At 45.4% G+C, this 23,073-nt stretch overlaps 1 protein-coding gene across 1 annotated transcript in view; it reads left to right on the top strand.

Annotated features, from left to right (window-relative positions):
• The window catches only part of SDK1 (sidekick cell adhesion molecule 1), a 2,061,301-nt gene that overhangs the window by 1,241,520 nt on the left and 796,708 nt on the right, over positions 1-23,073 (top strand). Inside the window, exons 6-7 of the mRNA XM_069209963.1 lie at positions 15,756-15,867; positions 21,759-21,949. Of these exons, the coding sequence (XP_069066064.1) occupies positions 15,756-15,867; positions 21,759-21,949 (303 nt within the window). The remainder of the gene's footprint in view (positions 1-15,755; positions 15,868-21,758; positions 21,950-23,073) is intronic.

Raw genomic sequence — 23,073 nt, forward strand, 5'->3', positions numbered from 1 at the left:
AGGCCTTCCACTGGTAGCCTGGTTGTGCAAATTTAACATGTTAATATAACAACCTTTAATAGGCCTAAAATCCTTCTTTTAAATATTTTTACACCACTTATAAATAAGCCCTATTGCCCATTAAGGCAGGGTGTGTGGTATTTAAAAGTAAGACATGTAAGTTAATATTAAACATTTCCTTACACTGTGTAGCACCTCAAAGCTTTTTTCGCTGTAGCGGGATTGGCTGTGCCATGGGAACACATTGGGATACAACATTAATATTAATCCACGATATCTCTGTATAGAAAACAGTTACAAATGTAATTCTTGGACTTTCAAGCCCAATTCACTGATGAAGTTGGATTTGTAATAAATATTTTTGAAAGATGGAGTTTAAAAATGTCATATTTGTCCTGTTTGAAGTCCCAGGAAGCTAAACCAGCAATTAGCATTCAGTGGGCATGAATGAGGGGTGAACTTGCTCCCAGGACAGGGACAAAAGGCTTTGGGTGTTGACGAGGTGCTCTTGTGCCCTTACCAGAATAGCCTGCATACAGGGCCGAAGGACTTATTAATATTTAAAGAGACCTACTCTATTGCAAGCAGATGTAGCTAACACCCAGTCCAGCACTCCTCTTTCCTCCCTCCAGCCAGACTGGCAATCGTAGGGTTTTTCATATGGCATTGGGAGTGCACTTCAAAGGATGGAAACCAAGCACTAAAACAGTTTGTGTGTATCCACTATTTGTGGACCTCAAAAAGTCTACTTGCCCTACCACTTGACAAAGAACAGGTGTTCTGTTCAGTCAGAAAGTGAAGGAGCAATAAAGACACCTTTAAATCTTGTTCTGGTCTTGCTGTGTTCAGAGACAGAGGTCAAACGTCAATTTGTCTTTTTTCCTTCTGACTGCAGAGTTCCAGGATTTTGTTCCAGGATTTTGTAAGGTGGACTATCTGACCTGCTAAGAATTGTGTAATAAAAGGCTGTATGGTGCCTGTTTTTTCCTAATACACAACATTTAAATAACTAAGTCAACTGTACCGACATTTCAAAATATGTCAGTAGTTGTGAAAGCCCATTTTTTCCACTTGTGTGTGAGGAAAAAATATTTTAATAGGATAAAAACAAATCAGAACACTTTACTTGGTGATGTGAAAATGATAAATGTTTTCTGGAACCCAATGTTCACAGAGTATTTTTAATACACTATATAGTTTTATTAGTAAAGCTGCAAGTTAGTGTGAAGGTTTTGGGGGATTTCTTAGAAATGTATGTATGTAAATGACCGCAGGCTACCACATCATGCTATAGTAATATATTTATTAGAAGTAAGTACTCAAACATAGACTGAGAAACACTCCTGCCCTAATGGCAATGCTGTTAGTAGACTAAGAGACAAGTCATGGATCAGGTGTACAGAATATGTGGGCTAGATTCTTATTGTACATGGAGCAACCGTTTAGTCTATTTAATAAATCAAGAGTTTTTTTGTACAGAAGAAATGCTGAACTCATATTTGATGGTGCAGTCATGTCTGACAATGAAGAAAAAGGTGGGTGTGTAAAATAAAATATTTCCCTAGGGACTCACAATGTACATTACAGTTAGGTTGAGTAGATTATACAAGTTACTTGACCTTCAGGTCTAGTAACATTTTAATGATTTTTTCGAGGCCTGATTTGGTGCCTGAAAGCTCAGCTTAGACCTACCAGATTTCTGTATCGGTGAGTTTGCTGTGGATACAGGAACTGCCTACTGCAGGACTTTAGTGTTAGATGTAGGAGAACTTTAGGATTAGCATAAATACTTCTCACACATTCCCTACCCCTCAGCCCCCAGAAGTTGAGTGTGGCCAAAAAAAAAGGTCCTGCTGTGCAGCAACTATTCAGTATCATTGGCACTTTGTGCTTCTTTGTGCTATTTCTACTTGAAACTTTAAAAATTTGTGTTGTCCGTTCTCCTTATTGAAGTTTTTTCATTTTGGTGTAATTCTGTTTATTACATTTTACTCTAATTTACTGATTAATTTGGGGATTTTTACTGTTTTATGTTTCAACTTTATTACTGATTTAGAACTGCATAAATACTTTACACGTTGCCTCTAAGTTAATCCTACCTGCTATATGCCACAGCCACCAGGGTGTTAAGCTCATGTTTAGTTAGTGACTTTAGTGGTTCATCATGATAATGATTACAATTATTACTTGAAATGGGTACTTACCACCCCCTCAACTAATAACGTTACTGATGTCTGCGAGGAGTACCAGTGTAATTTGGCTGGACTTCAGTTTAAAGACATTCCAGGAATACATTGCGAGGAAAGGTGCTTTCTCAATGTAGAAAACCCTAATTTGATATATTAACAAGTCACTCCTAATGTGTATTTTGTAAACAATCAAGGCAGGATCGTAACAGATACAAAGATGGCACACTATACACGTAAAATGCTGCCATCCCAATAGCTGAAGGCCTAAAGAGGTCTGTGTGTAGTTCCAGCTACATTTTCCATAGGAGAGGCTTACATGTGATTAAAATAGTTTATCAAAATGTCATTTAATGGTGTAATCAAATTTCTGATAACTTGAGTGGAAAAGGGACATAATAAAATGTAATTTAAGCTGACTGCTCCAGAACTGGCGTAAAACCAGTTCTGCTACTCATCACACTCCCAGAGCTGAAATACATGTCCTTAACTGGAAGAGTTAGCAGCCCTGGCTCAGAAGACAGTGGTCTGCCGCTGAGCCCACCAAGACAATAGAAAACTATTAAGCATGGATTTGCTATCTGAAAGTGGACTGGAACAGTTGGCAGAGCAAAGGACAGCCTCAATACTACCTCTTTTGAATTGGAGATGCCTGAGAGAGCTTACACAGTTAATTTCCTGGACCGCCTAGACATCCAGGCACCAGTCACAGTGGGGAAACAGAACCATCTGGACTCTTTCAGTTGAGAGGTGACCCAATCTAATTAAGGGAGTGGGTAAACAAATGAAGACAGGCTAGCTTGGAGGCAGAAGATTACAGTCATGTTGCCATTTTACGAATATTGGGACATTTCAATCCCAAAAAGGAGATGAGAGCGCTGGCAGAAAATACTTGAGATTCAGTGGTGGAATATATCCAGTCACTGGCTACTACACCGAATTCAGTTGGCACCTCAACCACCTCCTATACAGAAAATTGCGGGCTCTCCAGGCCATGCTGAAAGAAGACTCCTGACATCTGCAGGAAGGAGAGGACTAGCTCAAGGACTGCTGAATCTTGCTCACACCCGGGCACCGAACCTGCTGTTAAAGGGTGAATCAGTTGGCCTTTTGTTTGCTTGCTTCAAGGATAGATAAAAGCAGGAGGACTGTTGACTCTGAGAGTCTAGCTGACCACCGAGCACTCCAGGAGACTTTGCTTGAGATATACTTGGTGCCTACAAGCCTGCCCTGAGAAGCTCAGGCTTTAGGACTAACCAGAATAAACTTTTGTAGCACTTGGAGCAAAGTGGGGCTTAATCTTCGTATTTTTTGTTACCTCCAGCGAACGAGGAAAGGTGCGGAGGCTTGCCCAGGAAGAACACACATTAGGTTGTCAAGAAAAGCAGCTTCTTCAATCTCAGTGCTTTTTGCCACTCTCTAAAAAGGTTGAACAGAACCTTGTGGTAAAGATATTTGGCCCCATGGAGCCCTGCCCATCTACAGCTTCCAGTCTTCCACCGTGTGAAGATTTTGACTTAAAGTGACCAAGCCAGGTAAACCAGTGGTCTGGGGCAACCAACAGCAAATCTTTCAAACAACAGTGCATGCTTGGCAGTTACAACATCTGACTTTGTCCCACACTCAGCTTTTAGTGACAAATAAATGCCTCCAGCAGGAGTTTGACAACATGTCTGATTTTGCGGGATTTCTGTTGTAACTAAGTTTAAAAGTAAAAAATTTGACAAGAATATCCCACTTGATGTATTCCATCTCCACCCCTTCGCCGTTGACCTGACACTGAGCCTTGATCCAGGTCGACCTCAGGCTGTTATTTTCTTTGACACTTTATATTGTTTAGGTACTTTTTGCCGTAAAACTTTAAAAATCATATGTCTGGTTCCCCTTATCCTATTTAGATATTTTTTTTGCTGCCTTTTGACTTATTTTTTTCTATATTTCTGTATTGTTTGGGAATTTTGTGTTCCTTACTCTCAATTTCTTAGTACTGCTTGAAATTAACGCAAACTTCACTGGGAATCACATGTTATGCATTAGGTTAATCAGAAATTCTCTCAGAACTGTGTTTTGATCTAAGTATCAAGGTCGGTAAGGTTGACCCACTCCAAAATTAATAGCCACAGTTTTGCCAAATTATTTTTAACTAAGACTTGCAGATGTGTTGGTAGTTGCTTTAGGCAATTTCATCTGTCTTTCATGTTTATATTTGGTAGCTTGATCTTTAGTTAAACCAAGCCAAGAAGAAAGAGACGTGACTGCTGATATTATCCACTTTTAGTTTTATGAAAATGTACACTATATATCACCTACGATACTACCATCTTGCAGACAGTAGTTTTTCCTATATAAACACACACTTACTAGCGGATTTAGAGACGTTTTTCTTGAGGGACTTGAAAAAATATTGGCTTTCTGGTTAACATTACCTGTACACCTCCTGCCTCTGTGAACAACATTGCAAAATAAAGGTTTTTTTTATTTATTTTTTAAATAATTGGGTGATAGAGTTCTCCCTTTTTAGCTCGGACATCCCTGTACGCAGAAATAATTATAGATTGGAGGCAGGAATCACGCTGCTGTCACTTCCTTTGTACCTCGCCTGGTGCACAGTAAGTGCAATATAAATAACAGATGTTGGTGTGAAGAAAGAAAGAAACATTTCTAGAACGGTGTGTGCTTCTCAAAGGCTGTTTCTTAGGCTCTGTTAGAGGGTTGCAACCATTTTGAAGAGTGCAGTGTCAGCTGTAGAAATACAGAAGAAAAAAGTGTGATTATATATATATATATATATATATATATATACACTAAAAAAAACAAAGTTACAGGAACGTTATAGTTAGGTAGCACATTTTACACACATAAACCATAGATATTCAGCAGTTATAGTTAGAGTTATCTCACATAAGTATAATTCATGCCCTCAGGTAACTATACTTGTTCCCCCGCAATGCACAGTTTTCTCATCAATAATTATATTGCAAGTGTTGCAGTGATAGCAGTGATATTGTCAATGATATCATAGAAGATTTTATGAGTGTTGTAATATGTGGGGTAATTATCAGTGCATGGTGAGGGCGCGAGTTATAGTTACATGAGATAACTCTAAAATTGCTGAATTTCTATGGTTTTGTGTGTGTAAAATGTGAAACTAACTACAACGTCCCTGTAATAGTTGTGTTTTTAATGAATTTCTAAGGTTTTTTTAAATTCTTTTTCCTAACTATAACCTTCTTTTTTCCCAGTGAATATCTGTTTTTCTTTTTAATGTAAAGTATTGTCTGTCATACATTAATCCAACCTCTTCCGCGCACAGCCTGCAGCCAACCCCCCGCATGCAGCCAACCCCACAGTGCATACAGCTGTAGGCCATGTGCAGCGGGTAGTTGGCCGTGTGTGGTGGGTGATTGGCAGTAGGGCCTGGCCTGCGGCAAGGACCTGTGGCCAACCACTCGCATGCAGCTTACCCTCCAAAGGCAGCCAACCTGTGGGGGAGCATGCAACACCATCCACCCCTGGGCTGATTTAAGCCCCAGGGACCCCAGCCCCCTGGGCCCAGCCAATAAAGAGTGGGTGTGCTGGAGCCCATCCAGCACATCCACTTCACAATTGTCTGAGTGGGTGTGTCAGAGCCTGGATGGGTGTGTGAGTGGGCTGTTTAAGTGCTTGTGTGGATGTGTAACTGTGTGCCTTGGTTTGTGAGTTGCTGTGTGGGTCTGTCTGTGGGTATGTGAGTGCGGGAATGGGCATGTGAGTTTGTTGGTGGCTGTTTGGGTTTGTGGGTGGGTGTGTGAGTGGCTGTATGGGTGTGTTAGTGGATGTGTGAGTGACTGTATGGGACTATAAGTGGGTGTGCGAGAGGTTGTATGAATAGGTGTGTGTGTGTGAGTGGCTGTACGGGTCTGTAAGTGGATGTGTGAGTAGCAGCATGGGTCTGAGTGGGTGTGTGAGTGGTGATTTGGGTCGGTGAGAGAGTGTGTGAGTGTCTGTATTGGGTGTATGAGTGGGTTTCTGAATCTCCATGGGTGTGTGAGTAGGCATGTCAGAGACTGGGTGGGTGTGTGAGTGTGTGTGTGAATGCTTCTGTGGATGTGTAAGTGGATGTGTGAGTGTGTGAAAGCGTGTGTGAGTGGCTGTGTGTATCTGGGAGGTGTGAGTGATGGTGTGGGCGTGTGAGTTTGAGTGACTGTATGGGTGTGAGTGGGTGTATGAGTGGTATTGTGGGGGTATAAGTGGATCTGTGAGTGTGTGTAGCTTTATTTGTCGATTGAGGCTGTGTTGGAGGTGGCCTGCTCTGATTGGTTGCAGCAAGGCCCTAGCCTTGCAGAACCTACCACTCCTGTCAGGGGTGGGTGATTACATTCGCCGTATAACCTGTGCTCACCCTTGGGTGGCACTGAGCAGTCAGGCTTATCACAGGGGCATCGTGTAAACCACTAGCACAGCACTTTCAAACAACAAATGTACTGAGTGTCCCAAAAGAGACTGCACACGAGGGGTCTGTAAATAAAGTTTGTATTCAACGCACATTAGTTAGTACAACAGGAACATCACGTATCTCTGTAGTAAATCAAATTTTGAAATATCACTAGCACTACTAGGCCCAACTGAGTTAAAATTACATCAGTAATATGTACACTTTTAAAAAGATAGTATCCCCAGCACTCACAGGTGGTGCAAAACGTAGTCAGCACAAGTCCCACCCAGACAATTATTCTAATTCAGTCCCACACAGTTATAGGGTGCACCCCGGTTCACAACAATAGCAGTAAAGTGTGCATATAGGTAATTACAACACCCTAATGGGGTGCACTGATATCCGGCAGGTCAGTACATATTGTACTCGCAGACCCCGTGGCCCAAATACCTCATCCACCCTTCAGTCAACTCTGACTACCCCAACCCCCACGGCCTGGAGTTGAAGGGAACCTTTCCCTTGCCCGGACATTAGGCCGATCCCGGCCGCAGTCACACAGGGGAAAAAGGTGGGAGGATAGGTAACAGGCATTTTTGTAGGGCAGTTGACAAATGGAAGTTTGGCAACCTTTTGCAAAGTTCAATGAAAGGTCACCCCACTGTGCCACCAAGCACTTTCCTAGTTGTGCAAGGCACGGGGGAGTTCACCACATCTTGGAACCTGTTTCCGATCGCTCTCAGAAGCATTCTGAAGCCCACACACTTACTCTCGCCACCCAGGCCAGTTCCATCAATACAACCTGGTAACAAGGAGTTGTCAGGGCCAGGTGAGGAGATGGCAGTTGGTTCTCTGCACGTAGGGCAGCACAAGGAGCAATCCATGAATGAGAGACAAAGCAGGGAAGCCTCTCAGAAGGAAGAGTCACCCTATAGGACACGCGTTGAACAAAGTCTCACACAGGCAATCCGGGCACTCCGGAACACAAATTTGCTTCCCTGTGCCTCCCTGTGAATGAGGCACAATGTTTGGTGTGCGATGACTTCAGTCGCACTGGACAATTCTGATCACACACAGTGCAGAGCAACAAATTGAGTTCCGGTCCACAAACGTAGAGTTACCAAGTTTGTGCCTCCTGGGAAATGAGGCACAATGTCTGGTGCCCACAGACTTGAATCTCACCAGACAACTCTGGTCACACAAACAAAGAGATACCAATTCATTGCCTCCCTGGAAATGAGGCACAAGTCTGGTGAGCAATGACGTGAGTCGCAGCAGACAACTCTGGTCAAACAAACCATTGCGCACACATAGGCCTGCTGTGACAGGATGGACTCATGTTTAAGAACAGCATAGGTGCAAGTGCTCACACACACAGATAAGCACCACTTCCTAACATATGTAAGAAAGGCGTGCACACCTTCACACTGTACTTACAGTGGGAAAGTGCCCAGAGCCCTAAGGCCACTAAGGGAGACTCATTAAAACCTACAGGAAGAAGCAAACAAGTTTGGGGAAAGACTGCCTCAGTGTGTCAGGTACAACACGTGAACCCCAGCTGAAAGAGGGGGGGGTTCTACCCAGCTTCTAAGTGGTCCTCCTCACTAAGGTGGGAAAACCTAGATAGACCGTCCGTGTTGAAGTGGTTTACACTTGGGTGGTGCTCCACCCTAATGTCCATCCCCTGTAAGGAAATGGCCACCTCAGCAACTTTGGATTCTCACCCCTCAACTGCATCAGCCACATGAGGGGTCTGTGGTCCATTTGAACTGAGAAGTGAGTTCAAAGCAAATACGGCCTCAACTTCTTAAGGGCTCAGACCACTGCGAAAGTTTATCTTTCTATAGTGCTTCACCTCTGTTCCCGGGGTAGTAACCTCTGAGAGCTAAAGGCTACCGGCTGGTCTGTGCTCTTGTTCAGCTGAGATAATACCGCCTCAATACCATGTTCAGAGACCTCCATCTGAACAATTAATTCCCGTTGAGTAGTCAGGGGCCCTGAGCACAGGAGCTGTGCACATGGCCTGCTTGAGTGAGTCAAGTGCAGTTTGTCCGTATCATATTTCGGGGCTGCTTCTTTGAGATCAGCTCCATCGAGGGACTCACAACAATGCAATATCCCTTTATGAACCTCTGGTAGTACCCAGTGAGGCCCATGAAGCCTCTGACATCTGCTTCGGCTTTGGGAGGCTTCCAGGCTAGGATGGCCTAGACCTTAGCCTGGAGGGGTTCACCTTAACCCATTGTCCCAAGTAGACCACCGATCCTTAACCGATCTGGCATTTACTGGCCTTGATAGTGAGGCCTACTTGCTGCAAATCCTGAAGTACACCCTGGAAGTGGAAGAGATGATTTTCCCAACTGTTGCTAAAGGCTGCGAAGTCATCCAGATAAGCCGCTGTGAAGGCCTCCATACCGACAAGGATGTGGTTCACCACCCTCTGGAAGGTGGTGGGGGCATTCTTGAGCTTGAAGGGCATGACCCTGAATTGGTAATGCCTGTCCTCAGTGGAGAAGCCAGTTTTCTCTCTGGCTCCCTCGTTGAGGGCAATCTGCCCATACCCAGAGGTGAGGTCGAAGGTATTAAAATACTGGGCCACGCCCAATCTGTCAACCAACTCATCTGCCTGTGGAATTGGATGGGCATCCGTCCGGATCACAGAGTTCAGTCCCCTTAGTTCAGAAACTTAGTTCGGGTGTGGTGCCCGCCAGTGCAGCTTTCAGTACCAAAACCAGAAACCGGACCAGGGGCTGCTAGAGGATTCTATGACCCACAGCTCTAGCATCTTAGACACTTCCACCTTGATGTTAGACCTCATCTTATCCAACAACCTATAAGATTTGGTCTTGACAGGGATGTTGTCGCCTGTGTCCACCTGATGGGTACACATATGGGTAGTACCCGGAATAAGGGAGAATAGCGGGGGGAACTGCCCCAAAACTCAGTGACAGTACCTCTGCTGGTCGCGAGTTAGGGTGGGGGCCAGGATTAATCCTTTCACTGACCGATCTCTTTCCTCAGAGGTCAGGGAGTGGTTCACTGCACTCCTCCTCTCCATGTGTCACCATCGTGACCTTGGACCTCTCTAACTGTGGCTTGAGGCATTTGTCGTGTAGTACCCTGAGGGGCTACCTCGGGGTCTTGAGATCCACCGGGTAGGTGGCCTCTCCTTTCCACTCAATGACCTCATATGGCCTGGTCCATCGGTCCAGGAGGGCTCCCAGCATGACAGCCTCCATCAGCCACACTTTCTGTCCAGTTGTCAACTCCACAGGAGTGGCGTTCTTGTCGTACTATTCTTTCATGACCTCCTGGCTGAATTCTAAGTTGTGGGAGGCTTGCTTCCACAACTTGTCCATTTGGCTCCAGAACTCCCAGCATGTAGGTTACTACATCCCTGGGAGTTCTCTTGGAAGACTGGAGGTCTCCTCACCGGGTGCCCGAATAGAAGCTCAATAGGGCTCAACCCCACTCCCGTCTGAGGGACTTCATAGCAGGCAAGCAACACGCATGGTAAGAGGACATCCCACTTTTTCCTCAGGTCCTCTGGCAGGCCTCTGATCATGTCTTTCAGGGTCTTATTGAATCTCTCAACAAGACCATTAATTTAAGGTGGAGAACTTATATGTCACTCCACACTCCTTCCACATAGCTTGTAAGCCTACATGAAGTCGTACCCCTGTCAGACACTACCTTCTTGGGGAATCACATTCTGGTAAAGATCCCCATCAGGGCTTCCGCCACTGCCAGTGCAGTTGTGGTCCTCAGAGGGATAGCCTTTGGGTACTGAGTGGCATGATCAACCTGCTCTGCTGACGTCTGGGGATCTATAGGCGCTACTATGTTGAAGCCCATCCTCACAAAGTGGGTGTCAACGACGGGCAAGGATTTAAGGTGGGCTTTACGTTTCGGCTCGTCTTGCCCTTACTCCTGGCAGGTCACACAAGTCCTGCAGAATGCATCTGAAGACACTCTGAGTGTGGGCCAATTAAAGTGAGAAGCAAGCCGCACAAAGGTCTTGTCCTGGCCCAAATGTCCTGCCAGGGGAATATCATGGGCCAATTCCAGTAGGAAGGCCCGATAAAACAGGGGGACCACCAGGACCCTGTGGGCCCCCTGAGTGGGAGCCTTAGGCTCACTGTACAGAAGATTGTCCTCCCAGTAAAAGTGATGAGTCCCGGATTCATCATCGGCTGCTTGGGCTTCAGCTTATCGCCTCAGGCCCTCAAGGGTGCGCTACAGAACTCCTCCCGGGTGGGGCCCTCCTCGGACTTGCCACTCGACAAGCTCGGACACAGCACCAGGAGGAGTAATTGGCCAGTTCCCCATCCATCTCACTGGAGGTACATTCCACGACGGGTTTCCCCCATTTTCGTTATCTCACCCTGCCATGCATATTCATCCAAGAAAAGGTCACTCAAATGCTTTTTTCATTTATTTATTTTTTGGGGACTGTGTGGGTAGACTCAAGACTTTACGCGGTACCAGCCGGCTCCCGACTCCCCCGGGAGGCAACATTGCTTCTGCAAGCAGAGAGCTGCTTTAAATAGCAGTGCCCTGCTTGCGGGGCAACGTTTTCATCTTTTTCCCTGCATGCATATTTGTGTGCAGGGAAACAGATGAAAACTCAGCTTTATGAAAAAAGCAGAGTTATGATTGCCTTTGCTTTGTGGGAGCTGTCAGCTCCCACCAAGCAAGAGCAAACATCCACCTCCCGAGGGTTGGCACCTTGGGAGGTAGCAGGAGTAGGCCCTGGGGGATGGCGGTCTCCAGGGCCATGTATGGCCCTACAAGGGGGGCCACGCAGCCCCCTACAGCATTTACAATGTGCCCCAGGGAGGTGGTGGTCCCTGGGGCCGGGGTTCAGCTATGGACATCCCCCCTATACTTTATTTAATACCTCCGAAGAGGTGGCGGTCCCTGCGGGGTCCACAGTACTCCCCCTCCCTATTATAATTATAGTGTTTTGCCTGTGGGAGGTGGTGATCCCCGGGGTGCAGGGTGCTCCTGGACCCCCACATACTAGTATCTATAAGTCACAGGAGGTGGCAGTTCCGGAGCATAGTGGTCCGCAAGACCCCCTATTATAATTAATGTATTTTGCCCGGTGGAGGTGGTGGTCCCCTGGGTGCGGGGGGCATGTGGCCCTTCTGCATATTGTTTACTTTAAGCCCCGGGGAGGTGAATGCTCCCCACCCCATATATTATACTTATTGCCTTTGGGAAGTGGCGGTCCCTGGGGCTGCGGGGTTTTGTGTGGGCCCTCCGCATACTTAATAGTCCATTTCCCTGGGGAGGCGGTGGTCCCTGGGCCAGGGGGTATGTGATTTTTGCCTCGGGAGGTGGCAGTCCCCGGGGTTTTGATAAGCCCTAGGAGGGGGGCCCTGTGCGCCCCACTCCTATATTTTGATAATGCCCCCATGACCTTGTCCATCCCGGGACAATATTATCATGCCAAAATTTGCACATAATCTTGATTTTCGCTGCAATTTTTTTAATGCTGTTTAGCCCTCTGGGTGTCCCTGGCGGACCCCTGCACCATTGCTAGGGTAGTAGGGTAATAGTACTCTGCCGCCATTTTTTTAAAAAAAGACATTTTTTTTTTAGATTCGGCTGAATTTGAGTCTTAAAATGGCTGCCAAAACTTCCTGGCTAAAGTGTTGGCAGCCAATCAGATCACTGCATGAGATCATTGGTATTTGTGAAGTCGACGCAACTCTATATATACAAATTTAGACTTCCTTTAATTTCTCCTAAACCACTGAACATATGTACACCAAATAAGAAAAAGGCCCATCTGTCTACCAAGAGCTACCTTTCTTGCAAATTTGGTGTAACTCTGTTCAGCTGTTTAGGCTCCGGCATGTCTAAAGGGTCTATGGGAATTAACATGCGAAACATACTTTTTTTGACCTTTCCTTTTACTCGGGCTCTGCTTGATGGATCACCCCAAAACTTTCCATGCACAGCAAGATTCTAGGGAACACTTTTTTGGAAAATTTTGTGAAGATTCGTGAAACGGTGCCAAAGATTTAGGCTAGTCAAACAACGCTTTTTTCATTGGTAACTAGGTCCTGACTATAACTACCTATAGGCCAGTATATAGTGCTTAATTTGAGAATAAAATAGATTAAGTTTCAGGGCCCTTGTCAGGATGCCACTGCAGCTTGCACCACCCACTGTCTCTGCTGTCCCTGCCAATTCAGACTATTTCACACTTGTAAAGCTACGAGAATTATTTGGGTGGCAGGTGTTAGTCATTTTAATGAATATTGAGTTAATAAACAACTGTTGTTGTGGTCAACTCTAACTCAGACTCACAGACAGCACCAGCATGTGGCAGACTGTCATAACTGCTGGTCTTGATAATTAGGCACTAGGAACTATTGGCTTAAATTAAGACTATATATATATATATATATATATATATATATATATACAGGGAGTGCAGAATTATTAGGCAAGTTGTATTTTTGAGGATTAATTTTATTATTGAACAACAACCATGTTCTCAATGAACCCAAAAAACTCATTAATATCAAACCTGAATATTTTTGGAAGTAGTTTTTAGTTTGTTTTTAGTTTTAGCTATGTTAGGGGGATATCTGTGTGTGCAGGTGACTATTACTGTGCATAATTATTAGGCAACATAACAAAAAAAATATATATACCCATTTCAATTATTTATTATTACCAGTGAAACCAATATAACATCTCAACATTCACAAATATACATTTCTGACATTCAAAAACAAAACAAAAACAAATCAGTGACCAATATAGCCACCTTTCTTTGCAAGGACACTCAAAAGCCTGCCATCCATGGATTCTGTCAGTGTTTTGATCTGTTCACAATCAACATTGCGTGCAGCAGCAACCACAGCCTCCCAGACACTGTTCAGAGAGGAGTACTGTTTTCCCTCCTTGTAAATCTCACATTTGATGATGGACCACAGGTTCTCAATGGGGTTCAGATCAGGTGAACAAGGAGGCCATGTCATTAGATTTCCTTCTTTTATACCCTTTCTTGCCAGCCACGCTGTGGAGTACTTGGACGCGTGTGATGGAGCATTGTCCTGCATGAAAATCATGTTTTTCTTGAAGGATGCAGACTTCTTCCTGTACCACTGCTTGAAGAAGGTGTCTTCCAGGAACTGGCAGTAGGACTGGGAGTTGAGCTTGACTCCATCCTCAACCCGAAAAGGCCCCACAAGCTCATCTTTGATGATACCAGCCCAAAACAGTACTCCACCTCCACCTTGCTGGCGTCTGAGTCGGACTGGAGCTCTCTGCCCTTTACCAATCCAGCCACGGGCCCATCCATCTGGCCCATCAAGACTCACTCTCATTTCATCAGTCCATAAAACCTTAGAAAAATCAGTCTTGAGATATTTCTTGGCCCAGTCTTGACGTTTCAGCTTGTGTGTCTTGTTCAGTGGTGGTCGTCTTTCAGCCTTTCTTACCTTGACCATGTCTCTGAGTATTGCACACCTTGTGCTTTTGGGCACTCCAGTGATGTTGCAGCTCTGAAATATGGCCAAACTGGTGGCAAGTGGCATCGTGGCAGCTGCACGCTTGACTTTTCTCAGTTCATGGGCAGTTATTTTGCGCCTTGGTTTTTCCACACGCTTCTTGCGACCCTGTTGACTATTTTGAATGAAACGCTTGATTGTTCGATGATCACGCTTCAGAAGCTTTGCAATTTTAAGAGTGCTGCATCCCTCTGCAAGATATCTCACTATTTTTTACTTTTCTGAGCCTGTCAAGTCCTTCTTTTGACCCATTTTGCCAAAGGAAAGGAAGTTGCCTAATAATTATGCACACCTGATATAGGGTGTTGATGTCATTAGACCACACCCCTTCTCATTACAGAGATGCACATCACCTAATATGCTTAATTGGTAGTAGGCTTTTGAGCCTATACAGCTTGGAGTAAGACAACATGCATAAAGAGGATGATGTGGTCAAAATACTCATTTGCCTAATAATTCTGCACTCCCTGTATATATATATATATACACACCTTTTTGCGGAAAATTTAATGAATATTCGTCAAACAGTGCCAAAGATATAGCCAAGTCAAAAAAAAAACTAGGTCTTAAATAACTACTTACTGGCGACCGCAGGTCCTGTGGAACAGAATAGGGGATCTGGATGAAAAAAGATTTTTACTATTTGCTGTAGAGTCATTCTTCGACAAATGACCATCCAATGTGTTCACTGTTATGTCCATGGCACAGGTCCATAGTGTTCCAACACTAGTCACTGAGCAGTGACTTTTGCACTGTCATCCTCTTTTGCAAAACTGAAGGCAATCATGAACTGTATTGAAAAGCAGGCGGTAAAAATTATTTACATTTCTTTAATCTGTATTATAATTTGTGTGACTGTCTGATTTTTAAAAATTAGGAATTTTTCCATTCTCATATTGCTTGCATGAGAAATCTGGCCTCAACAGAATTGCTGCAAGAAAAGCACTAACACTATAAAAAAGTAATTTTCCAGTTACAACCTTTTTAAGAAGCAACAGACCTGAAATAAGAGGCACAAGAATTACAATTTTACAATATTATTTCATTTTGGCCCACAAACTAACTTGATTTGCTTTCGATATATCAATATACAATAATCCAATATGAATATTTACTTTCAAGCATGGGAAAAGATGCTGTTGTTGTTTATCCAAAAGTGAATTGAATAATTTTAAGAAGTGGAATTAAAAAACTCTTTATTGGGTATATTAGATTACATTGGGTTTAACAAATGGAGAAAAGCTAGGTAAGTAAAAATAATACCCAGCAAAAAGCAGAAATTGTTTGGAACGCCTTGACAGCATGAACTTTTTAAAGTTTTAAAGGGCGGCGTGATGGGTCCTTCGTTCAAGTTAATCCTTTGCTGTTTGTTTGGGATCTGCTCCTATGAGCTGTGTATCTTGAATGGCAGCAAGCAGTGTAATTTGAAATGGGATGCTGCACACAGTGAAAGGATTTGCGACTGATCATGTCGGAGATCTTTTCCCAGTAATAGGATTAAGTCCTCTGTGGGTGGTTCGCAAGCAAGATTGACACTTTTTTGCAGTATCGTTCAACAATGTCTTTTTGCTGAAAGATGTTACTGTAGGCTTTGTTACTCATAGATTCCTTTTCTTCCTTTCGTAGACTCAAGCGACCCTTATGAATCGTTGGCACCTGTGGTCGTCATTCCACCACAGAACACTAGTGTGGTAGCGGGAGCCGGTGAAGTCACCCTGGAATGTGTCGCCAATGCAAGGTACCCAGCTCTGGTGGCATTTTCCCCATTCTCTCCCCTTTCAACCTCCCAATAGTCATCTGTCCTTTCCTTCTGGACTCAATGTTACTGCTCACAGGCCAGATAAAGAAATGTGTGTGTTAATTGTCAAGGCTCCTCCGCCTCCCTCAATCCCATCCTCCATAATTGAGCCCCACCAGCTCTGTTCCCAATAAAAGATTACCTATGCCAGAGGCAAAATAATGCCCTTTGATCTATTGACGTGGTACAATATTTACATACTGATTTGTTAATGTCTGTACCATACCGTACCTACAAACCCTAGGCCTACTATAGCAAGAAAGTGTGTCTTTTGTGTGAAGCTATCCAAACGTATAGCTCATTTCAATCTAATTTCAGTGAATAATTACCACTCAGCCAAACATTGATAAACCAGATTATCAACGTTTTCTTTAACTTTTAAATGGATAGCTCCTCTCTTTTTTTAAACCAAAAAAAATAAAGAACTATAAACACAAGGGTGACTTTGGAAAGAACCCTGTGCCCAACGCACAACCCTTTGCTATAACCTTTTGATATTGATAAACAATTTGTGAGGAGAAGGTGCATCGACAAAGATGTTTTGTGGTTCCTAGTGACGGTGGTCCTAAAGAAATTGATTCTTGAAATGCTGTATTATAGAACATACTCTTTCATCAGCAAACTGGCACACATGAGTGCATATCCAGCTGAGAGTTATCAGGGCACCGCCTTCTCCAGCTGCAATTACCTGTCATCCATCACACAGCTCATTATCCCAACATTCCAGTAATCATCACATGTTCTCATACACTCATTTTTCATTTCATCCACTGTGTATGCGCTCACGCACAACACATAAGCCCCCACAGTACAAACGCTTCAAAATACTAAAATTAACAGATTCCCGCCTCTTCATTTTCTCTCTTTCCTCATTAAAAGGCCTCAGTTAGAAATGTGGGAAGGTGTACAGTACGCTGACTTACAACTTTCTATGTTTTTTTTAAACTTTACAAATATTGCTAATTTGTTTTGTTTTTTAAAGAGACAGCTGTAGCAGTGCAGTCTTCTACAGCAGTGGTAACTCATTCCTCTGCCACTCATGCTGTGAGCAGTAGCATCTAGACGTCTGTGTTCCGTTTCTGCCTATTGGTGTCCCACCTCGTGGGTGAGGCTTTAGGCAGTAGACAAGCACAGAACATGGCTACATGGGTTTGTTTACCTGCTATGCCTCAGGGCTAATGGGAGTATCTATTTTCCTTTGGCTTACCCCACGTCTGTGTGAGAAAACATTTTCTATACCACAGTGGCATAACAAAGGCCCCTGCAGTGTGGGTGCGGCCTGGGCTCCAGGGGGCCCACTCAGCACAGGACCTGGCCTGAAGGCTCTTGAGTGTGTTCGGAGGACAGCCCCTCCGTGTACTTTATAGGGAGGTGCTCAAGTTTTGCTACTCCACTGCTGTATCGAGCTTCATTTTGCCAGGAAACCATCTCCAGTGTAACGGAGGCCTGAGTGGGACTTGAAGATTCGTCTTGAACTCACAACACTTATTTGTAGCTCAAGCCTTGAAGACCTTTGAGGTGATGTAAACTTTGTCGCCATGGTCAAGCTCTGCAAGCATGTAGTTGAGCATTTAACTGCTGCTAAAATAAAACACAACACATGTTCAATCCATCAATAGCAAGCGACACAGCAACTATTCAGTCAACATTTGTCATTTCAGCTGACAAGAGCTCTCACTCAGAAAGCCACTTGGAGCATGTAATACTAAAGTGTGTGGAATTTTGAATGGTATACACTATTCTCTCAATGCACGTCTATGGTGCATAAACATATTGTGAGCATTGGGGTGTACTATATGGTATGGCTTGTTGGCCCTAAAGTTCATTACACTCACAAATACCATCTTGGGTCCAGCCAGGCACCTTCACTCAACCTTAAGGTCAGCTCTGGGTAACTGTGGCTGCAAACAGGAAGACTAAGCAAAGGAACAATGTGTAAAGCATTTAACATCACCAAACAACCGAATAAGAAAGTCAAACAACACAAAAGAATCAAGACACGAGGTTAGAAAAATAGATTTGATTTGTTTGTATCTTTAGAGACCTTGATCATCAAAATCCACCAGAGGGTTGAGCAATATAGATTTTTAAATGAATACATAACTTTAGCATCAAACAAGCATTGGTCAACAAAAACTTAAGAAACTTTTGAAAAGTTTGGAAAAGTTAGTTCAGCAACTCTGGCCCGATATGGGTGACCAGGTCCAGCAGAATAGGGGCTCGGGGGCCAGAGAGGATACTTTGGACAGTTTCCTTTCCACCAGAGCCTTTTTCGAGCAAGATCCAAACTTTACAGGATGCCTACCATAGCCGAAAATGGAGTGGTTCTGATGCTGAGTGTTGCAGGCTCAAAGATACTTCGGATGCTGTGCAGTCCATGGGGGTGAAGTTTGGTCGAGTCCTCGGTCCACAGGTTTGTGGGGACGACTCTGGCTATGGAGTTTGGGGTCTCACGAAGTCCGCTTTGCAGGGTTCCAAGGGTACTGATGCAGACCTCCCGCTTTTGCAAAACAGCTGTCACAGTGCAAATCTTGGATGGAGGCTGGTGTTCCTCTTGTGTGACAAATCTAGTCACAGCCAATGCTCACAAGTCCAGCAGACAAGGATGCACTTTTTGCATACATCCCAATTGCCCTTGGGCGTCCCTGGCATCCGGTAGTGGCAAATCTTCTGAAAAAACTTCCAGGCATGCGACTTGGGCTCCTGCAGCTTTAGGGTTCCCAGTGTTGTTCTGGGGGGCCAGCCAACTGACCCTTGGAGTCTCTGCTACGGTCTGTGGCTGGGGATCAGTGTTTCCCTTAGCTAAGCATGCAGACCAGGCTCCAAACTCAACTAGCCAAAAGTGCAGCAGGTGCAGTCACTGTGGGGTTTCAGCCTCTCTTAGTGCGCCTCCAACAGGTGTAAAGTTGTCTTCTTATCCTCTTTCCAGATCCAGCGAGTATTGAGGGTCAACAGGCCAGAGATGCCATATTTATCCCAAGGATGTGCCCTGGTGGGACCACACGGTCACTAGCCAATGGGCTACTGGGTCCCCTCCTACCTAGTGAGGAAGGTCCTGTGCTGTGTGGCATCTGGCTATCCCAGAATGCCACTTTCTTTCCCCCTTCAAGATGGCACTTGAGGCGCCTCGGTCGTGAGGAGGAAGGTAGGCCACCCTAGAGGTGTGACTACCTACGGACAACACTTCCACAGTAGAGCCAATTTTGTGGTGAGTGTCCCGCCTCTGGCCCTGTCTCCATACTGTCTGCAAGGACAAAAGGCATCCTGCTCAGGGGTGTTGGGCCAGGTGGCCCATCAAAGGCAGCTTCCCCTTTGAAGCACACCTGCGGGCTAATCCCCTGGGTGGCCATCCTGGCAGAGGAGGTGACACCTCACTTCTCTTGGGCTGCATTTGTCTTTGAGCCCAGGAGTCATTCACACGTCTCCCCAAGTGGTCGTAAACCTGTCTGTATATGTGGACCTTTTGTGAGGCCGCTGGATGAGCAGAACACAGAGTATTAACTTTTCTGAAAGGGTCAAACTATTAATATTGACATTACTTTCGCCCTGAGCATCAAATTGCATTTAATGTCACAACTAATTTGATGCATCACATGGCCCAGTTTGGTAGTCCCAGTCAAAAGTTAGGCATGTTGAGATGCCCCATTCTAACCCTGTGTTAGTCAAAGGGGCTACCAACTTTACCTACAGCAAAACAACAACTTTGAAGTGTTGCTAGTGAGACATATCAAAATATATATGTCTCACTTAACAAAATGTAGTTGCCTGCATATAGTAGGGATTTATAAGTAAGTCAGGCCTCTCCAATTGGGGTTATCCAATTCGACATATACTTTGCATGGGGTCAGAATACTAGCACTGAGGTCTGGTTAGCAGGCCTCTGTTTACCCGACCCTTAGAGTTGCTGATACCAGCAGCATCAGTCCAAAAATGTGGGGTGAGAACATGCAAAAAGAGGTATTTCCTTATACATGCGATAGAAACTGTTCTTGAGCCAAACTATCGAATGAGCCGGAAGCTGGAACTTCTCACAGTGAGAATGTGAGAATTCCTTGAAATGAAGCTAAAGATACTTAATTATACTGATAAACTCTCTATTTTGCTGAAATTCCGCTTCTCTGGGCTAACATTGATGCACTTTATTAGGAGATGCTGGAAATGTGCAGAGTTACTAATGCAAATAAAATGTCTTCTAGACTTATGGGAATCATAAAACTTTCCATGCGTGTTGAGGCTTTCAAACATTTCAGGTGAATAAATGATACCCAAATTTGATTATGTAATATATCAGCGCACGTTGTAATATACATGTGCAAGTAAGTTTAGAAATTTAAGGCAACATGAACACATGGTTATGGTTTTTCACTGCATGTTCCCTTTTTTCAGTTTAGTTAAATGTACTGCCCAATTCCAAGCAGGGTTAACCCTGAGGCTCTGTCCTACTAGAAAGTGTTTGCTTTTATATTCTAGTTGATTCATATACTATATTCAAATGTGGCTTATGGGAGGGCTGGGGTGTGTTTTATTACTTGGTCTATGTAATGGGGAATAACATGCAGACATCAGCTTTGCAGCCAGGCTCACGGCGCTGTAGTTGCCCTCCGCGCTGTTCTGCATGTGCGCATATCCTAGTTGGCTGCCTGGTCTCTCCTGCGTTGACCCAGGTGCCGGGCAGCCCTCTTTTAAATGTCTTTGCAAACCCCCTGCTGCCCCCCCCCCCTTGCTGTTTGTTTTCAAAATGTGCTCCCCCAATTGGTTGGGTGTTCCTTCCTGTCCCCCCACCCCTTTCCGTTTCCGCCCCACGTTGTCCCTACGATGGGGCCGGAAGGAGCAGTAAAACAGAGGAGGGGGTGGGGGGGGGGCTGTGGCTTTGCCGCCCTTTACCCTTTGCTTGTGTGTTTTGGCGCGCCATGTTTTGGCGCGATTAGTGTGCTCCGGGCCGCGGTTGGGTTTCCGCTCCGGCCCTCAGAGCTCCCGGTGGTCGCGGGCCTTCGCCCTAAACGCAGTTAGTGCGCGTATACAGTGGCGTAGCATGGGGGGTGCAGGGGGGGCCGGCCACACCGGGCGCAACATCTTGGAAGAGACTCGAGTGCTAAAATCCACGGGTTAGGGGGCGCAAATTACTTGCCTTGCCCCGGGTTAGGGGGCTCAAATTACTTGCCTTGCCCCAGGTGCTGACAACCCACGCTACGCCACTGCGCGTATATAATTACCACTGCAGCCAGGCTGAGGCCGAGAGTATTTTTTGAAGGCAGTCGCACCCCTTTGGACAGCACGTGCTAGGCTGCAATGGTTCCCACTCCACCCCGAGAGCAGAGACGCTGCAGTAATAGATAGCCCTATCATAGTAATTGAGTTCTAATGAAAAGTGCCTCCCTGGTAGCCGCGTCCCACAGTGGTACTTGTGTGTAATGCCTCTCTCGTCGGCCGACCTAATGGTGAGCACTGCAGGCCCACTGCAGCTCCTCAGACAGTGCTTGGAGGGGCTGGGGCTCAGGTGCAGCGCTATTGAAATGCGTAGAATTCTTCTTCTTAACTTTACGTCTGCGTACTTCGATGTATATGATTCTGGAGTTAGGTATGGTAAATCTTTAATTTCCTCTATTTATTTACTGTCACGATATTATGGTCCCAAGATTTTGCAGTTCGACATTAAATTCTCCAAAGTCTGGTAGAAATCCCTTTACAGTATCCACAGGGGAACGCGCAGTGCTATGTAAAACTCCAGAGTAAATGAATAAATAGACTCCTCAGACACATTCAGTGGTGCAATCTGATAATCGACGCCGTCACCTGCTTTCCTAATGGTCCGATCCTTTCTTCCGCCCCAGGCCCCTGCAGAAGATGGTCACAACATGGAAGAGGAGCGGCGCCCGAGTGAGCAGCGGGATCAGTAGCTTTGGGAGGCGCCTGACGATCGCAAACCCGACCTCGGCCGACACCGGAATGTACGTGTGCGAAGTGGAGCTGGCGGGCAGCAAGCACGAGCCGGCGAGGGCCAGGGCCTTCCTGTCCATCACAGGTAGGTCCCAATCTTGTCTGTCAGGGACTGTGTTTACCCAGAACTCATAACAAAACTGGTGCATGTATAGAGTGCGCGTTCTCCATTAAGGGAGTCCCGCGTTAACGAGAGAGAATGAATATTTATTGTTACCCAACTCGGTGTACTCCTTTATCGATCTCAGAAGGATGAATAGTTGAGCTGATCTGTAGGAATTCAACAAGCGTTCACGGGATCATGCACAGCCCCGTACAGTGGAACCATTATCCACTGAGGCACCAGGCCTGGCTGTAATATATGAAATGCAGCACAGAGGGGACATTGGCAGAGAATCGAAGATTGAGGCGGGAAAGCACACGGTGGGAATCTGTATTTATTGAGAGTATGTGTGAAGTGCTGTGTGCTGATGCTAAGCGTCGCAGAGCGCTAGTGGAAGGGATATCAAGTATTCGTCCCATTGCAGTAAAAGTAATTTTATACAAGAGATCGGAACATTGAACCTGGGGTTCCCTAGAAGAGCGTACAACCTTAGGAGAAGGCAGAGCCTTGGTAGCAGACTAACCACAGGGCTCATCAGCCGAAAATTGGTGATAGCGGTGGGTAAGGGGGGTTGCTGAACAGAAATGTAACATTATAAGTTAAAAATGAAGACCCACCTGTATCAGCCACAAAAAAACGTGCAGATGAGTGCAGTGTAGACAACTCCCCCTTTGGCGGTCTGGGCTTTGTGCCGCTTGGGCAGGCCCCGGGTGCACATGGCCTGCACGTTGCGGCCTGTGGTCGGATTACTGAATGATTGTGCACAATCTGGGGGTGTTTGGGCTTCCCCCGGACCTTGCAGCGGGCACGGGCTGTACAAGCACAGAATGCAGCTATGCGCTGTCTCCAGCTCATGCCCCTTGTGAAATGTTCGAGCCAGTTTATCCGGATACCCTCGGAAACAGGCGCCCAACCCTGCAACTGCGCACGCATTTGTTATATGACCCAAAGCCTTAAATAGACGGGTGCAGAATACTTATGTGTATCCCACGTTACAAGGCACTTGTCACCTATGTAGTGTATGCAGAATTGGGTCGTACAGTGGTAGTGAGGCCCATTGGTTGGGTTAGCTGTCCTACGGCCCTACTGCTCACGGTATACCTGGA

This window comes from Pleurodeles waltl, chromosome 10 (assembly GCF_031143425.1).
Source record: "Pleurodeles waltl isolate 20211129_DDA chromosome 10, aPleWal1.hap1.20221129, whole genome shotgun sequence".
Classification (NCBI taxonomy): Eukaryota; Metazoa; Chordata; class Amphibia; order Caudata; family Salamandridae; genus Pleurodeles; species Pleurodeles waltl.